Genomic DNA, 18,721 nt, shown 5'->3' with positions numbered 1-18,721 from the left:
AGCGGGGTGGAATTGCATTACGTAGGTAAGGTGAAATCAATTGATAAAAAGTTGGATTCAACATTTTGATTCAAAAGGATTAATTTTTATAATAGTTACATATTTTGTTTAATCATGTGTCGCTGTTATCATTCTTTTGTTGAAACTGTTATGCGTTATTGTTTATTCCAAAGTACAGCACCCCTATAATAAAATCGAATAAACCGTAAGCAAGCCATCAATTTGGTATGCAAATTATGTGCTGGATGTTAACTCCGCCCAGCACGGCAGACAGTGCAATGCAAAAGCACAGATAGTGGGGCCCTTAGCTATACTAAGCCCCGCCTCTTGCTAGTTAATTATTTATTTACTTCGTTGGCGTGGTGACGAGCTGCTGTTGATTTCGATCGCCTGCATATTTCGCGTTGTTTCTGAGGTAAACACATGTCGATGCCGCAGCCAGCACTTGAGGATTGCAACTTGGTTTCATTTTGAAGTTTTGGAATTTTGACGGAAAAACCTACATTTTGCTCAAGAGTGTTTTGGTTCCTTCTGTGGGATCAAGATGACAAGACAATGTATTTGCCAGATCTGCACTTGTGGGTAAGTCTGAAAAAAATCTTCATAAACACATGCGTAAAAATAATAAGAATTTCTTCGTACCGACTAGTCTTGGTTCCAAGACCATTGGTGTTGCGCGGTCACACACAACCAACGTTCCGATTATGCACGGCAAAAACTGTCCACGCTTGTAATGAACGAACGCTAGCGGGCGCTGTTTCTCTGATTTACGGATCTCACCATGTCCTGCGCTCACCATGGTCTTGGATATTTGCAAATTGAAGGCGTGGCCAGACTATGTAAATTACTTTTAATGTATGCAATATTCATATCACGTGACGAATTGAAGATGACTATTCAAACTAGATCGAGTCAAAGGTCAATATGATCGGCGGTCTTTTTTTAATAATCTTTGCTCAAAGAGTGATTCCGTGGTCATTATAGGCCTATTAAAAGGAAAACAGTGAAATTTTAAGTATAGGTACCTATTCAGATTATGGATACGTGACGATTTGAAATCGTAAATAATGGTCAAAAATCGAACGTAAAATTAGCATTCAGAGAGTCCGTGTATCGGACGCTGTATGGCCCCACGGCGTGGAGCAATCGGAACGTGAAATAAGCCTTGTGGAATATCACGTACCGCCCATGCCGTGTCTCGTGGGGTTGAAGGTGTTAAATCCCAGGCGCTATGAACTCCCAGCTTGCGGGTGTCGAATCCGTTGTTTCTTATGATCGCAACGTTCCAATATGCTCCATTTTAATTCATGGCCCCTAATTTCTTTTTGTTATGAGTTTTCAGGTAATTTTGATGATGTCAAAACCTAGGAATATCGCATATTGTTATATTGACAGTGTTATTGTGTGGGAGTAGCTTAAAAAAATTATGAGAATTTTTTATAAAAGGTTTAAATAAAAATAATGCTAAAACAAAATTCCCTCAAAGCATAATTTTGTCAAACAAAGTATTATTTTTTTAATTCTGTGAATGAAGAGTTATTTTTGAGGTAATGATTAAACTGGGCAACTAGTGGAATTTAATGACCCGACTATTCGCCTCAAATAACTGGGAGTTGAATAGCAGTAGTCGCCGCTGGACAAGCAATCAAAACTCGAAATTTCTCATGAGTTATTCCAAAAGATATTGTTACGACTACATTCCCAAAAAATGTTATTTGGTTACGTTCCAAGCTACGCAGCTACTCGGCTACGTTTACGTTCCAAGATACGCTTAGGTCTACGTTCCTTCAAGTTACACTATAATATCAAAAGGTATGTTTTCAAGCCCGAGTCAAGCTACGCTTACATTCCAAGATACGCAGCTACGTTTACGTTCCAAGATACGCTTAGGTCTACGTTCCTTCAAGTTACACTATAATATCAAAAAGTACGCTTCCAAGCCCGAGTCAAGCTATGCCTACGTTCAAAGATACGCAGCTGCATTTATGTTCCAAGATGCTACGCTTCAGTCCAAGATATGCTTACGTTCCAAAAGATGTCAACGTTCCAAGCTACACAGCTACTCAGCTGCGCTTACAGATCTGCTTACGTTCCTTCAAGTTACGCCATAATATCAAAAGGTACGCTTTCAATCCCATGTCAAGTTACGCTTACGTTCCAAGATACGCAGCTATGAATTATGTTCCAAGATATGCTTACGCTCCACCAAAAGATACTGTTACGTTCCAAGCTACGCAGCTACTCAGCTACGCTTATACACTCCAAGATACTAATAGGTTACGCTACAATATCAAAAAGTACGCTTTCAATCCCAAGTCAAGCTACGCTTACGTTCCAAGATATGCAGCTACGGTTACGTTTCAAAATACGTTCTCACAAAGATGCTTTTGAATCCCTCAAGATTTCCTTCCCCCAAGATTAAAAAACTTTCACTGTGAATAACACTACAGGGCCCACCAGTTAATATCTGTTTGGCAGAAAATACTGTACACAATTTCTTTACTATCCAAAAATTTACTTGGGCACTACAAAATTTCAAATTTAATTAAAAATTGGCTGGCAACCAGTTTCTGCTAAGCAATACTATTTTGTGCTAACTATAAGCAAATAGTTTAGCCAATACAGGCTTCATCAGTGTGGGCCCTGGCACGTCGGGAGCATAACGCCACGATCGCATTTCAAGCTGCATATCATGGCAATGCAGGTGTCTGGATCTGGACATTATACACAGAAATGTTTGTGCTGGTACCACAAACCTTTCTTTATCGTATTTCCACCCTGTGTCAAAGTTTCAAATCCTACTGATCTGGACATTATTATACTCCGATAAAAACATATATACCCACACCCTTACTCTATGCCCACACACAGAGTAAAGCAAAAGTCATGCAATGGAATTACTGCATGCATTGTACACTACATGCACAACACTGATGAATTATTCATGAGCCAACCACAACGCAGCCTCTGATTGGCTCCACCGGAAAGTCGGGGGAGATTTGCCGAAAAACAATAAAAAAGTTAAGACCCGTCGTTGCAAATATTCAAGACCATGGTGAGATCTAAATCAGAGAAACAGAGCGCCCGCTAGCGTTCGTTCATTACCAGCGTGGACAGTTTTTGCCGTGCATAATCGGAACGTTGGTTGTGTGTGACCGCGCAACACCAATGGTCTTGGGACCAAGACTACGTACCGACCAGCACAGGTCTAATTAAGAAATAATTTTTGTGGTTTTATACTTCTGTACGAAATTATAAAGCATGTATATTTTAGAAAAGGCACGTCTCCCAAGTATTTTCTTCCGAAAAATGCCTGGGCATTCTGGTGGGTTCTTAAAGTTAAACATTGTATTTGTTTATATTATTATAAACTTTATGTACGTGTAAACTTTATGTGATTGTATTGTTTTGTTCAGCTATAATAAAGAGGGTCATTAAAAATTTACAGATGACGGCGAGACTGCTCTTTTCGTGAATTCACCAAATTGAATTATTTATTGCATTGATAAGCCATCTTTGGATTGTATTGTTAAAGCTTTGATTTATTGCCTTTGTATTTAGTATTGCAAAAACAATTACAATATTTTCTGCATATATATCTGCATGTTACTTGATGGTTTTTTAATTTGTTGAATTATAAACGTTTTTGTCAATTACTCACTGCGATCAAACAAGCTATGATAATTTGGGTTGTCTTCAAATGATAATTTTATTTTCTTCCTGGGGTGAAGGATTTCTCGGGCAGCAATTAGCATTTTATTGGTGTGGACTTTGCAATCATTTATATCTCAGATTAAAACTATTAAACGCTTATCACATTTAACTGTTATACCTATCATGTTCGTCACTTAGACCCAGTAACTGGGCTGGGGTGCATGCTGTGCCCCTTTTTTGTCATTATGGATCAGTTATACAACCGATAATGACAACAACTTGAAAAAGGAGTACAGCGCCCCAGTTGGGTCTAATCGTCACCACAACATATCCCCATAAGGGACAGTTTATTTGAAGCAGTTTGCTGTTTTTAGTTTTAATTTGTTTTTATATTTTGACTTAATTTTTATTTTATTTCAACCTTTAAAAAAGGCTGTATCAACTATCATGGTTGATACATACACACTACTCCTAGAACTATTTCGGTTTCGTCCGGCTATCGTCTCCCGTAACCTCATAGGTTTATATCGTACCCGCCCTCTCGTGACCCACTCTCGGCAAACGAGGTCGGGTCATGTTGCAGAGGAGTTGGTGAGATTAAAAAAAAAAAAAGAGAGATTCCTGATTCCAAAATTCATTGAACCATGGGTCGTTAAACGCATGAGAGATATAAACCTATGAGGTTACGGGAGACGATAGCCGGACGAAACCGAAATAGTTCTAGGAGTACATGCACACCTTGTTCTATATGTCGTGTACACCAAGTTAAAGACACTGGACACTATTGGTAACTGTCAAAGACCAGTCTTCTCACTTGGTGTATCTCAACATTTAATAAAATAACAAACGTGTGAAAATTTGAGCTCTATTGGTCGTTGGATTTGCGAGATAACTATGAGAGAAAAAAACACCCTTGTCATACGAAGTTGTGTGCTTTCAGATGCTTGAAATCGAGACCTCAAAATCTAAATCTGAGGTCTCAAAATCAAATTCAGGGAAAATTACTTCTTTCTCGAAAACTACATCACTTCAGAGGAAGCAGTTTCTCACAAATTGATACTATCACTTGAATACTTTTAGTTTCCCTGGGAGGATGGCTGTTATTATCAACATCTTGGCCCATCAGAACAATCAATATTTACAAATTAAGGGTTCCATTTTTTAGTGTTTTGTGTGTTTTTTTGCAGTTTTTTTGTTACCAACTCGGCCACAAATTTCAATTTAAATATTACCCTAGATATTTAAGAGCAATGCTGTCCATCTCCCCATCTCAAAAGCTACCAAGTTGCTATGGTTTTTCCTGGATTCAAGCTTGCAACTTTGTAGAACTTTGAAACAGCAGATGGCAATGTTTCTATTGACTCTGAGTTGTTCTTTAACTTCAACAAGAAACTCACTGCTCATAACTTTTCTTCAAGATTGGACAGACAGTTCATAATTCAAGCCAGTGTCCAACCAAGTTGTCTTTTTTTAGATTGAGGCATGAGCAGATAAAAAAAAGAAACTACACAAGATATATGTAGCTAATTATATCAAGGTTAACAGGAAGGGCAGTGCTACCAATGTTGATCTAATCTTTGCAGGGGTAGGGGAACAGTTTTGTATGACAATTATGGCTAGGCTACAATTTCCACTCTCTAGAACCGCTACATTTCAAGTAAAGTTTTCAATTTTGTTTAAATGAAAAGAAAGACAAATTGTTGGATGTACTTGTAAGTTTTCTCTGAGAGTCACCTCTAAATAAGTACGTATAGTTTTTTTGTAATAATCGTTATAAAGTCTAGTAGGCCTAATGCTTAAATTTAATGTAACGCTTTATTTTAGAACCTTGTCTTGTATCCGACCGTGTAGATTCATTGATTTTTCTTCTCCGTCCTTTTGTTTTCTAGTTACCATTTTCATGGGTTTTACCAATACCGCTCAATGAATATATGAGGATTTGTTTTGTATACGTGCCTGTGGGGAGAGGGAAAACAACTGTTGTCACGGGAGACCAAAAGTGGCCTTGTGGTATCCAGAGTGGTTGAATTTTGGTGTCAGCATATGAATGAACCATGAAACAGTTGCCTTGACAACCATTTGATGCTTACTGTTGGGGGCTTGTGTTTTTATAGTCTACATGGCAACCTTTGGTGATAAGGAGAATTTGAAAGGTCAATCATGCTTTTTCTTATACTAAGCATCAATTCAGACACAAATTGGCACAATTTCTATAGGCACTTTTCTCTCATGCGTGAAACTTTATTGTCAGTTAAATTGAATTGACTCAATTTTTCACCCCATTAGGGATAGGGCACTTTCAACTAGTATTTGTTATAGGTTTTCAATAGGCTTACATTTGTAGTTCTCCCTAATACTATCACTGTAGCTTGTTTTTGAATCAATGAATTAAAATGAAAGGCACAAATATTTGAATCATTTGTTTTTATTCTTTAGGCGTCATCGATGTCCCCACAAGCCACACAACCCAGTCAGCAAGGGACCATGTGTCCTATCGGAGTACACCAACAAGTACAAGCCGTATCCGGGCAACCTTATGAGAGACAGCTTCAAACCCAAAGAGCAGATGATCCAAGGGGCTGGAACGATGGCCGACGCTACAACCCATAGGTACAGAATAAATTCTTATTCCTATTCGTTTGCCGTTTCTGGCTTTTATTTCCTCAGGCTAAAAGGCAAAACTACAAAACAATGGTCCATAAAACCAGTTTTGGAGATCCGTGGGAGAATTCTGGAAAAGTTAAAAACCCAGTCCGATGAGCTTCTTTTTTCACCGTCATAAGGCAATTGTTAAGACAGCATACATTCATTTTTGTCAACCTTTTGGGTCTTGTGAAATTGTGTTTTTAGTGTAAATGGGGTGAATTTGGAGGAAGCCTTCTTCTTTTTTTACCCCCCAGGTCAATATGAAGGTCATTACGGCTCGCAAAGGACTTGGCAAATCAACTCCAAAGCTTGGTATTGATTTGTCTTGGGGTCCCACAGAAGCCTGTTGTTTTTGGACCCCAGGCCATATGACAAGGTCATTTTATAATTCCTAAAACAAAAGACGTTAGTGTAAGGGATAACTCAAGAAGGACTCCAAACTTCATTGTAATAAATTACTTTCTTTACTTGCAGAGTTGACTTTGTTCCACGTGAATCGGTGCGTCCCCCCATCCATCAGCAAGAGCCTTACCGCAAACCTAGCGGTGGGATTGATCTGCTGACCTCTTACACTAAGGACTACCCTGGGCGTAAAGCTGAAGCGGTCAAGAGCTTCCGTGGTGACCACACCAGGCACGTACCGTCGGGAGAATTCAGGGGGAATCCTACCTATGCTGGTAAGTCCAGGATCAGGATTGTATTTATTTACACCGAAAATGTAGAAAAGAAAGCCTTAAAGACACTGGACACTATTGGTAATTGTCAAAGACCAGTCTTCTCAATTTGTGTATCTCAACATATGCATAAAATAACAAACCTGTGAAAACTTGAGCTCAATTGGTCGTAGAAGTTGCGAGACAATAATGAAAAAAAAACCACCCTTGTCACATGAAGTTGTGTGCTTTTAGATTAATGGTTTCGAGACCTCAAATTCTAAATCTGAGGTATCAAAATCAAATTCGTGGAAAATTACTTCTTTCTCAAAAACTATGTCACTTAAGAGGGAGCCCTTTCTCACAATGTTTTATACTATCAACCTCTCCCCATTACTCGTCACCAAGTAAGGTTTTATGCTAATAATTTTTTTGAGTAATTACCAACTGTGTCCACTGCCTTTAAATCTTTATTGATGTAAATTAAAAAATATTGTGAAGTTTGAATACACTATCTCAGTTTGTTCAATTAATCTGTGAAATAAATCTGGCAGAACTTTTAATTTCAGAAAGTCAATTCAAATTGACTTGAGATTTAACCATCTTCATAGTCTAAAATCTCAATGCAATCATTTTGACAATCTCTTGTTTGAACGTAATAATTGAAACATTTCAAAATCTAAAAACCATTGTCACAAATAGTTTTGTGCACTCGAGAGTCTAGTTGCACTACAAGGACACATGGGGGCATTGACTGCTCAAAAATGGCACAACAACAAGCTTATTGTGATGACGTCATGAGAATTGGGTCAATATCTATATTTTTTTAATTGAACAAGGGTTGCCATGATGACATCTTTTTATTGTTATCTTTTGTCTTAGATGACTTTCGTAAGTGGGATCTACCAGCCAAAGACCAAGGTAAGGGGTACCACACCTATGTTCCTCCGTCTGCCTCCTTTGATGGCCTGTCAACATTCGCCAGGGATTTTCAACCCAAGAAGGTTGATGTCCGCCAGAGCCTGCGACCCGCAGAAAATACCCAGCGATCCGATGCACCATTTGAAGATAGGACAAGCCACAAGGTCTCCTACATCCCCCACGCCGTACAAGCAAGGTATGTTCGCGAACAGCAACCATATCAAAAGAGTCAGCAGAAGTTTGACGGTCTGACGACGTTCCAGCGGGACTTCATGAATAAGAATGCCGCACGGCCGGACAACTTCAAGCCAGACGCCACCCCAATGAAGTCGGACCTACCCTTTGAAGACAACACTACCTTCAAATCTGATTACAAGAAGTGGGATTGTAAGCCGATGCAGTCTCACGTACCAGATTCCTACCAGAAACCGGCCGGTGATATGGATCTGTACACAACCAACAGGCTTGCGTACCAACCCCACCAGATCAGGCCCGCTTCAGCGCGCCGTCCAGTCTCACAAGGCCGCAAAAGCGACGCCCCCTTCGACGATCGAACCAACTACACCTCAGATTTCCGTAAATGGGAGAGTATGCCTGAGCGTCGTGGCGACCCATCCCAGCGACCGTACGAGAAGCCTGAAATCCCATTCGCAGGCACAACCAATTACAGGGCGCAGTACATACCGAAGCATGCAGCGCCAGCCAAGAGTATGGGTCCTGATCGCACAGCGCGCCAGAGCAGCGATCCATTCGATGATCGCACATTCTATAAATTGGACTTCACCGCAAAGGAAGCTGTGCCATGCCCTGCAGTCAATCTACCTGCCAGTGGGTTTAACTTCACTCAGCTAGACCAACGAGGACACGAGTTATGGGTCAAGAATGCCTGGTCAGGGGAAACAGAGCGAGTTATAAAAACACCACAGCAACAGATAAGTATAGAGCAGGCGACATATGCTTGAGTCTGCTGTAAAAACAACCTTTGTTTGAGGTAACAGTATGAACAGGACCCAATTGTTGCTGCTTCCTACCGAAGTATTCACTAATGGTCCATCAAATCCACACTTTCAATTGTGTAACATTGAACTGAAGCACAGAATTCTATGGTAATCGGTGAAACTGGGTGCCGAATACACCTTTGTGGGTGAAACAAATCTGAAAAAGGAAGTTTTGTATGTAAAATGAGAGACCCTTTTATTAGTCCCCAAATTAAGCATAAAAGACAAATTGAAAGCATAGAAATAGCAATTGCGTGCAATATGTGGTTAAAAAATTTTTTATTAAAAAGTATTTGTACTAACTTAACTACATGTAATAACGAAATTTAGGTTTGTATTGAATATCAGATTCCTTTTTTGTTGTTGACCTTTTCAAAAACTATTGCCTTATTTTGTAAGAACCAAATGTGCCTTACACAATCCAAATTTGAGCTACATCCTGCTAGTTGTACCTGCACGTGTATATATTCTGTGAAAGGGCTTTTAAAATAGTTGTTTTTGTAAAGCTTGTTGATCCATGTTATTTTGTATAAGGTGTTCAGATCACTTAGGTTTCTTTTGTTAACAAATTTGAAACCATTTAAACTAGAAAGCCTCACAGAGTGCCACGTTACATTGTTGCTACAATTACAAATGTACATCATACACTACAAAAGCGGTTGGTCAGTGCCTCCTTTGTGTGCGTGGAAATAAACACTAATTGAGCAGACTATTGGGTTACCATTTTGTTTACATCAGCGTATCAAGGAAGTCATTACCTGCTGACACAGTGATCCTTTATTTTGTTGTCTGGGGCCACAGCTGCCTAGCAACAGTAGCTATGACAGCATTGATGCTTCTGGTGTACTAGCTACAGTAGTCACAAGCCTAATTATTCTGTCAACAGAACATGTCTTGACATTTCCTGCTAAGAATTTTACGGATGCAATGGAGGCAAGTGGGCCTCTGGGTCATAATTGCATTGGTGCCCCTTGAAATGTTACATACATACAAAGGAGAAAAGGCTGTGCCCTTGCCCTTTCAATACTGAAACATACCATCAGGCGCCGGTTTGTTTATTCCTTTATTTTGTTACCACACTCCACTGATTTTTATGGCTGACAAAAAAGATGACTTTGACACTATCCAAATGGGACTATACAAAGGGATCAGTTTCAGACTCAGAAGAAAAAAAACAGGTGTGCATTTGTTTTCCTTCTACTAAAAAACTGAGACAAGGCTTGAAGTTTTTACATGTTGGATTATTTATCTCATTCATCAGGCGCTTACACAAAATATACAGTGCACCCTTGTTAAATAACAAGTTACCTCATTTATGGAAACATGTTCTAGAGGCAACAAGGCAAAACACAGAATAAAGAAGAAATGAGATTCAGCACTTCAGAATTATGAACCACTTTATGACAATGCCCTTTACTGTTGACTGTTCCCTACTTATCCATTGTCCATACATCTTAGCAGTGGGTCTTATTGTTGGATGGTGGAAGCTTGCTACTATCCTTGGATTGCACGGCACTCAGTGCATCTTTTTCTAGTGTGGTGAACAGAATAATTGCTTGAGAGCAAATTTCATATCAAGGTTAGACAAACAAAAATGAAAGAATGGAAGATTTGTCGTCTCACAGGGGAGATAAAAATTAACAAAAAGACATATTTTGTCCTTGCAAATTAAGGAGATGTGCCCTTGCTGTATATTTTTCAATGAAATTTAAATCACGATAAAAATTGGGTTTCCGACAATGCTCATTTCAGACTATATACTAGTCTTTCAGCAAATGACCTCAATGTATTCTTCTTAAATTTGTGCTTCATGTCTACAGAAAATCTGTCTTTGTCAGTGACTGCTTGAAATTTGCAATTGTGATGCGCACGACGTCCCTGCCTTTAGCTTTGTGTGAAGACATGTGTATTGGACATGGCAGCATATATACACAAAGAATTATTGACATATTAATTACACCAGATAGCTTTGTGGGACAAATATGGGTGTTAATACTGCATGATCTACATGTAGATTATTTGCTCCAATTTCTTTATGTAGCAAGGAGGACACCTTCCTCCTTGCCATATGCGTAGCAATGGACCTACGGTACATTCTTAGGAAACGAGTGTAGCTATGTTCCGTATCGCATATTCTTCATTTGGCATTGAAGTTTATTGTTGTACATACCCATGGAGATTTTGTACACGTGTACAACATGCACACATACTTTATGTACAATGTACATGGGAAGGATCACATTATCTGATTGAATCTAACAATAAGACTTGGTGCCTTATGTCGGGAATGACTGTGAGAGATTACCATTTAGAGTCAAAAGCAATATTAACATAACATGACATAAAATTTCATGGAGTGGATAATTTATGCACCTTTTCTTATAATGTAATGACTGACAGGGTTCTCTATTTGCGTATGCTTATCAGTACTAGCTAGCCCGGGTGGCTGGCCTTAGATCATTCAGGCTTTTTAAACATAACTGCTCATTCCTTTTTATAAACTCTCTCTCTATTTTACTAGGTGTATTCAATAAAACTGCAGCCAAGTAACTTTGTGAGGGTATTATGAAAAATGTTGGATATAATTTTGATACAGGCTCGTTGTGAACAATTGTTTTAGTTATCAATACTTTCATCTTTGTAGTATTCTTTGGTTAAATATGGAAGCATACTTTGAGTACTTGCAATCTTGGGTTGTCCCAAAAAAGACTCCCATTCAAAGTGCATGACATCTAAATGAGGCTGGGGAAAACCATTAGTTTAGTCGTTTGAGTTCAGTCGTTTCTGCAATTTACAAAGGGTAAATACCAGAGAACCAACTAGAAATAGATGGCCACAAAGGTCCCTAGCAGCTGCTCATGAATGCACAGCAGGAATAATTAAAGCTGTTTATATTCTGTATATATCTGAAAAATGCAAAGATTATAGATCTGTCAAATGCTCAAGATGGGGAACTCGGGCTGAAATGTGAAATGCGCACCTGATGTCATTTCAGCAAGCCAGGTGCAAAATCATTGATAAATTTGCTTGCTAAAATGGCACCGTGTGTTTTTCAACGAGAGATTCAGAGCTTCAGTTCCCCATCTGAAGCCTTCAGTGCTCTACAATCTTTTGTAATGTATATAAATATAAATTTAGAATTTCGGAAAAAAATAGCTTAAAATAACCTCTGTATAATTTTTTGTAGTAAAATTTATTACAGGTTGACAACAAATACATAATTATTATTATTCAATGGGCATCGAACTTAAAGTAAAAATGGGTTCAATAACACAAAACGGTTGGCTCTAAAACGAATGCGTCTAATTCGGTAGCTGCAGGTGTTGCTAAGGGTGTTGCTATGGAAAGCTTCCTACCCTTAGCAGGGAATCTGTCATAATATTGGACTACATTTTCATTTACTTGTCACCAGTTGTAAACCAAAAACTGTACACCTAAAAGAATTTCTCTAAACTGTCAATACTGGTACATGTTAGATTTATTTTATTCAATCAGTATGTAAAGTATAAGGCACTTCATATCCAGACATTATCGCTGTTACCTAAAACGTTCAAAGTTTACAGTCGTATAGGTTTAACACAAGTCTGTAGGCGGGTATTTTAACCTTTCACCATTTGAAGATAACTGCAACCCTAATTACACTGGAAACTATTGAAACTTTTTGACCCCAAAAAAAGAGATGTATATGTGGTTTGGGATCATAGTTTAAAAACATTCAGAGCTGGCACTTTGGCTTCCCATCCGTGCATGAACCTTGAGTGTGCTACATCAGATATCATACCTGGCACCATTATAGGAATAGTGTTGCAGGTTTCTAAAAACATAATTTGAGCGTATTTACACAAAACACAATTAAACTCTATTAATGATTTAAATGCTATCAGTCAGATGACAACATTGAACAGTTTTTGATTTTTAGTGTAAACATCAAAAACGGTTCAATGTTGTCATCTGTCTGATAGCTTTTAAATCATTAACAGAGTTTTTATTGTGTTTTGTGTAAATACTCGAGCATCGCTGCACTCAATGATCCAATTAGCATGGGATCCTTCACTAATATCATCATAAACATCTGACTTATAATTTTGCTGGTCTTTTAAATTAGATATTTATTACCATTTAGAATTTTGAAAATTAGCTGTGCATAATTTTGAAGTGGTCTATGCATCAAGTGAATATTACTATGTTAAAAACAATATACTTAACAATTCTGTTGTAAATTTTAAATACCAATTCCTCTGTATTAAAAAAAAAAAAAATCATCAGTTCAACAACATTGCTGAAATTGTATTCTTGAAATATTAAAAGAAACAAATATTGCAAGAAACAAGCTCTTGTGTCACTCCCTAAAGATGTTTCTATTAAGATTGTTTGGAGTGACACAAGACTAACTTTCTTGACATAAGATTTGTTTCTGATTTTTAGAAGACCCTTTTCAACAGTGAATGTATTTGGGAATAGTCGTTACTTTTAAAAGATATATATATTTTCTGATAGTCTTGTATATTTTCTGATTCTTTATGTATATTTGTAATTAGTAGATCAAGGTCTGAAATAAGAACATAAATAAAAATGTAGTAAGCTGACATAATCAAGGAAAAATATTGTCTTGTTTCATGGATCTTGCTGGTCTCACAGGCAACAGAACAGAGTGGATTGATTGCCTCCACCCCCCTCCCCTGCAAAATAATCTATCAAGCTTTTGACCGTGGTACAATCCTTAAATTTCTTTAATTTTTCCCTTGCTCTACAAAATATCCTGTCTTAAAAGAATAACATATTGGGAGATATGCATTTTTTTCCCGACAGCTTCATTTGATTGCAATGAATTTATTATTCCTCGTCTCATAAAATACAGATAGAGGGTACGACTCCCTTATCAGTGGTCCACTGGCCACTAAATACCAGCTAACACACATGAGGACCAGTCAAATTTCAGTGGTCTCGCTGACTAGCTCTGAGTCAAAAACCATCCCTGGTTCATATGAAGTATTGTCTAATGAAAAAGGTGGTGGAATGACAATTAAAGGGATGCTACAGTGAATTCAAATAAAACAGTTAATTTTGCTGTCATTTATTTCTGATATGTATTGAACATCAAAAAAATGTGTTTTGTTTATTCCCGACATATCTGACTTGCGTAATTAGCGAATAAGTCATGCCCCCCCCCCTTTTGTGGAGAGTTACCGCCCCCCTACCATCGACATTCTGTCGGGAATTCAAACATATCGTCGGCAAAAGGAGTCTGGTCCCTAACTACACGCGCCTAGGTACCAGGCCACACAGTGCACATGTCTCTATATGCACACAGCCAAGGGGCCCCGACGGCTCAGGTTACCGACATGACGTCGCGTTTATGCAAATGAAGGCTCCCTAAGGGCGGGGTGGGTTCCCCTAATCTCTTGAAAACCATTTTTAAAATACTTGCGCGTTTAAACAAAAATATAAAAAAATATTTCAGGTTTAAAAAGTCATGTTTAATCGTTTAAACGAAAAAAGAAAAAAAACTGCAGCCACCCTTTTAATAAAATTAATTTCTCAGTCAAGTTCACCTCTATTTAATAGTAATAATAATAAATATATACAGTAATACTTTTAAGTGAATCAGAGGCAGTGATTAAAACAGATGAACTACAAATTCCATTTAGAAAGAGTGGCAAAATATACACTCAAAAAGTAAGTTGTACTGCACCAAACAATGCACCGACTATAGTGTTTTCATATATCCAAAATCCTAAATAAATAACAGGCACTAAATTCAATCAAAAAATTAAAAGCAACACAATTATTTCTCGCATCCCTTTCTGTAAAGGCTTAACAATGCTGTTATCTATATGTGGGAATGCTTCAAATATTTGCAGGACCACCAAACTAAAGATAGGAAGTCCTCTATATCTACTAAAGGAACACGTTGCCTTGGATCGGTCGAGGTTGGTCTTTGAAAAGCGCTTGTAACCGTTTGTTATAAAATGCAATGGTTAGAAAGATAATTTAAAAGTAGAATACAATGATCCACACCATATTGCCTCGAAATTGCGTGGTTTTCCTTTTACTTTGCAAACTAACACGGTCGGCCATTTTTGGGAGTCAAAAATGTGACTCCCATAAATAGCCAACAGTGTTAGTCAACGAGGTAAAAGGAAAACCACGCAAATTCGAGTAATAGTTGTGTTGATCATTATATTCTACTTTTAAAATATCTTTCTAATCATATGCATTTATAACAAACAGTTACAAACGCTTTTCAAAGACCAACTCGACCGATCCAAGGCAACGTGTTCCTTTCAGTTATTCAGACAAAAGAAATGTGTAGTAAACCAGAGGCCAGTGTTTTCAGTGTAGGGCATATAAGCTGCTAAGCAAAACTTCGCAGGGAACCAGTCACAAACAATGTACATTACATGTACTTTTGGCTGGTACCCTGTTTCTGCTCAACAAGATTTTCCTTTCTTTCAGATGTAAAACATTTACTGAGCAGACAACTTGACTGTAAAGCCATTATATTATTTCATGCTTTGTTTAAAACTCAATAAAGTTCAGTCTTTGGTATACGTACAACGCTCACTCCCATCTGCCTATTCCCCTCGATAATACACAATGTTTTTATCTGTTTCATGAAGTTTCACCTCGTACAGAAGTTCCGGATCAGGCAGCTGCATCTTCATCTGATCCCAGATGAAGATCGCGATGTTTTCTGACGTGCTAACGATTCCCTTAAAATATGGCACGTCCTTGTCAATGTTCTTGTGGTCTAGAGGGTCCATGATAGCTGTCTGAAAGGAAGCAATTGCATCATCAATAAAACAATAAAATGGGGGTAAATCCTCCAACATATTTTTAATTGGAGTGGTTTCGTCATCACTGGTTCAAACGATATTTATACCAATGTGAGAAAAAGATGGTGACAATAGGCACGGTTGTAGCTAGACCAATTTTAGTGGTGGGCAATATGTCCAATTTTGTTGGGAGTCTACCGAGGGCAAGGGAATCAACAAAATTATTCAAGTTTAATTATGGGGCCAATATTGCTGAAGTGGGGCCAGGTTCCCAAACTGTTCGAGTTATGGGGCTATGCAATAAGTTGAATAGCCTTTTGATTGTGTTCTTTCTCTGTGACATTTGATACTCCTCATCATTAGCTGTGTCTCAGATCAATGCAAAGTGGACAATACTTGAAATCTGTGCTGGGCAGCATAGCATAATGTATTTTTCTCAGAGTGCTGGGCAAAAATTGTTAGTCCTGGGCAGGCCCGCCCAGCACCGCCCACCGTGGCTACAACACTGACAATAGGGTGTAACTTGGGGGGGCAAAGAATCGTAAGGTATAGCAGACACTTGTGCTACAGACTGCCACAAATACCTTCAAGGGCTAGCATAGAAAGCATGGTACTTTGTGGGTGCTTGGATTACCTCTGTCTGCACAGCCCACACTGGTTCATGAAAACCACTTTGGCATGAACTTTAAACAAATTAAGACAACACAACTGCTAATTGAGCAACTTCATTCTTTCAAAAACAAAATATTGATCTTACTTTCATGTATTGTTTCAGATCCGTCAGATTTATGACCATGCCAGTTATGGGATCAACCTGTCAAAATAAATCATACAGAATAAGAATTAAAAGATTGCAATTCATTTATCTAGATCCCTCAATGGAATTTTGAAATTAGAATTTAAACTTTAAGATAAATTTACAAAAATGCAGGAATCAGCTTGGACCAGTGGTTTCTTTTAACTCTATGAGCCCTGGTTCGAAATCCAACCTCAGACCAGAGCTGATGGTCCTGCATCTTGCGGTCCCGTGGCGTTTGTGCACGAAGCATCACTTGTGCGCCCTCTAGTTCTTACATATAACTCTCAGGTCTGTACCCAATTGGGTTACTTTGGGGGTTTTCCTCCCACATCTCAAACTGAACATTTCTCCTCCTTTCCTATTCATCAATCATCATGTTACATGTATTGGGGCTAAAATGTGGTACATCAAACACTTAAAGTGTTTGATGTGTAATAAAATAATACTGTCCAAACAATTCTTACCTTTCCTTTCAGAATGACTTCGGCTGCAAATGAACAAAATAAAATAAAATGCTTATTGAGGGGAAAATGTATAACTGAAAAAATGGATTTTATACTTTTTCTCACTATGAAGTTTGGCTCTTTTACTTATGGTATATCAAAATACAACTCAATCCTGTGATGCTTTGGCATTGAGCGAGCTGGAAAGGTTTGGTCATTCGTTGGTAGTAACACATGGGTTTTGTGGGTGCTTTCATGATGCCTGCCGTTTGGGTTTGTCAGTGTTTAAGTACTAAGTAGGCAAAGTTTAAGGTTAAAGAAATATACACAAACTGAAGCTACAATTAATTACTAACCTTTGTAGTTATGACCATGACCATTGGGGTTGTTACATTTCCCAAATATGGCAAGATTTTCTTCATCACTCAGGGAAGGACTTCAAAATAAGACGGAGAAAACAATTCAGAAAATTAGCTTTTCAATTAACAGATATATATGCCTGGAATCTCATCTTTGAAGGGTAATGCCACTTGAGGTTTGCATTGCATTGTAAAATCTTAAAGTCAGGCTACAGGAAACTTTTAAAAGGGCACCAAGGCCACCAAGGTCAAGACCAGGGCAACAGAGACCATGGAATGTGTGGCCTCTGTAATAAATACAAGTGGGCTCACCACTTCTACGGATCAGTCTTAACTGCTACAGCATTGCCAAGCTAAGTGCCGGTAGTGTCACAGTTGGGAAAAAAGTGGCCGCTCGCGCAAATCAAAATGTGACTCTTAATCAACAATACTAATTACCGGTACGGAGTGGCAAGGCAACTCATTTCAAAGATGAATCTTTTCTTTGTGAAATCAAAACTATTTTTAAGTCAAATAAATTATTGAAACCGACTGTATGTTAGTAAAAACAAAATTAACGCAAGTTGCGATAATGTAACCCATGTCCCGACGGGAGGAGGTTTACATTATTGCAACTAAATTAAATTAACAATTCAAAACACCAAAGGCAATCTAGACACCCAGACGTAACTGGGGCTCTGTACTAATTTTGAACAATTCTGACTTTTGCATCTTTGTACTACTAAATTGCAAATGTCAGAATTGTTAGGGATAATTTTCTGCATGTCGCCACCAATTTTTACGCCCTTAATTAACTATCCAATACCATTGCAAGCAGAGTGACTGACACTTGACAGTGGGGTCTAATTCTAAACTCTAACTAAATGGCAACATAATGAATGAATACTCACCAGTGCAACCGATGACAGGCGCTGAACGATTCCGTTTTACTCACATAAACTACTCTTCCTTTTGACTGCATCTCAACGTTATTCATGGTTTGTAAATGAACCGTTAGTATTGGCTAATTTCAAATCATACCTTCATGCACGAGGTGCACTTCTTGAAGATTGTGCCGGTGAGCTGTGAACTACGATACGAATTACTCAGTTTGTTTTCATGCAATTTAGTCCCTCCTTGTTTGGCCTGTGAACAGCAGAAGTTGAATCGAGCCATATGCAGTTTACCAAACCAATTTTTGATATTCAAAATTAAACAAATATTAATTATCAGCTTTTTTACCGCTTGCAAATTGACGCCAACTACACAAATTTTCGTGGAAAGCTGTTGTTGTGATGAGGTAACGATCCAAAGTAACGTGTACTTGATGATGCGTCCGCACTAAATCTGGGCCCAACACTTTTACTTTTGCACCAGCAAGAAATCTCTCTTTCTTGTCAGCGAAAACAACCGTCATTTTATGAACGTCAGACGTGGTCAGACGATACTGAAGAAAGAAAAGGAGGTCACCAAATTGATTACTCGGCTTTGTG

At 38.3% G+C, this 18,721-nt stretch overlaps 2 protein-coding genes across 2 annotated transcripts; one reads left to right on the top strand and one right to left on the bottom strand.

The window, feature by feature from the left end:
- The first annotated feature begins 160 nt into the window (after positions 1-160).
- Positions 161-13,474, top strand: LOC139941471 (stabilizer of axonemal microtubules 1-like). Its single transcript, XM_071937992.1, has 4 exons — positions 161-582; positions 6,091-6,264; positions 6,775-6,977; positions 7,836-13,474. Exons 1-4 carry the CDS (start codon positions 545-547, stop codon positions 8,834-8,836), a joined length of 1,416 nt encoding a protein of 471 aa, XP_071794093.1. The 5' UTR covers positions 161-544; the 3' UTR covers positions 8,837-13,474.
- Positions 13,475-13,621: 147 nt separating this feature from the next.
- Positions 13,622-18,674, bottom strand: LOC139941472 (6-pyruvoyl tetrahydrobiopterin synthase-like). Its single transcript, XM_071937993.1, has 5 exons — positions 18,140-18,674; positions 17,247-17,326; positions 16,912-16,934; positions 16,406-16,462; positions 13,622-15,645 (listed from the first exon to the last, which is right to left on the bottom strand). Exons 1-5 carry the CDS (start codon positions 18,223-18,225, stop codon positions 15,448-15,450), a joined length of 444 nt encoding a protein of 147 aa, XP_071794094.1. The 5' UTR covers positions 18,226-18,674; the 3' UTR covers positions 13,622-15,447.
- Positions 18,675-18,721: the final 47 nt, after the last annotated feature.

The sequence above is a fragment of the Asterias amurensis genome, chromosome 9 (assembly GCF_032118995.1).
Source record: "Asterias amurensis chromosome 9, ASM3211899v1".
Taxonomy (NCBI): Eukaryota; Metazoa; Echinodermata; class Asteroidea; order Forcipulatida; family Asteriidae; genus Asterias; species Asterias amurensis.
Note: the sequence above shows the minus strand (reverse complement) of the source record. Positions and strands in the feature narration are given on the sequence as shown.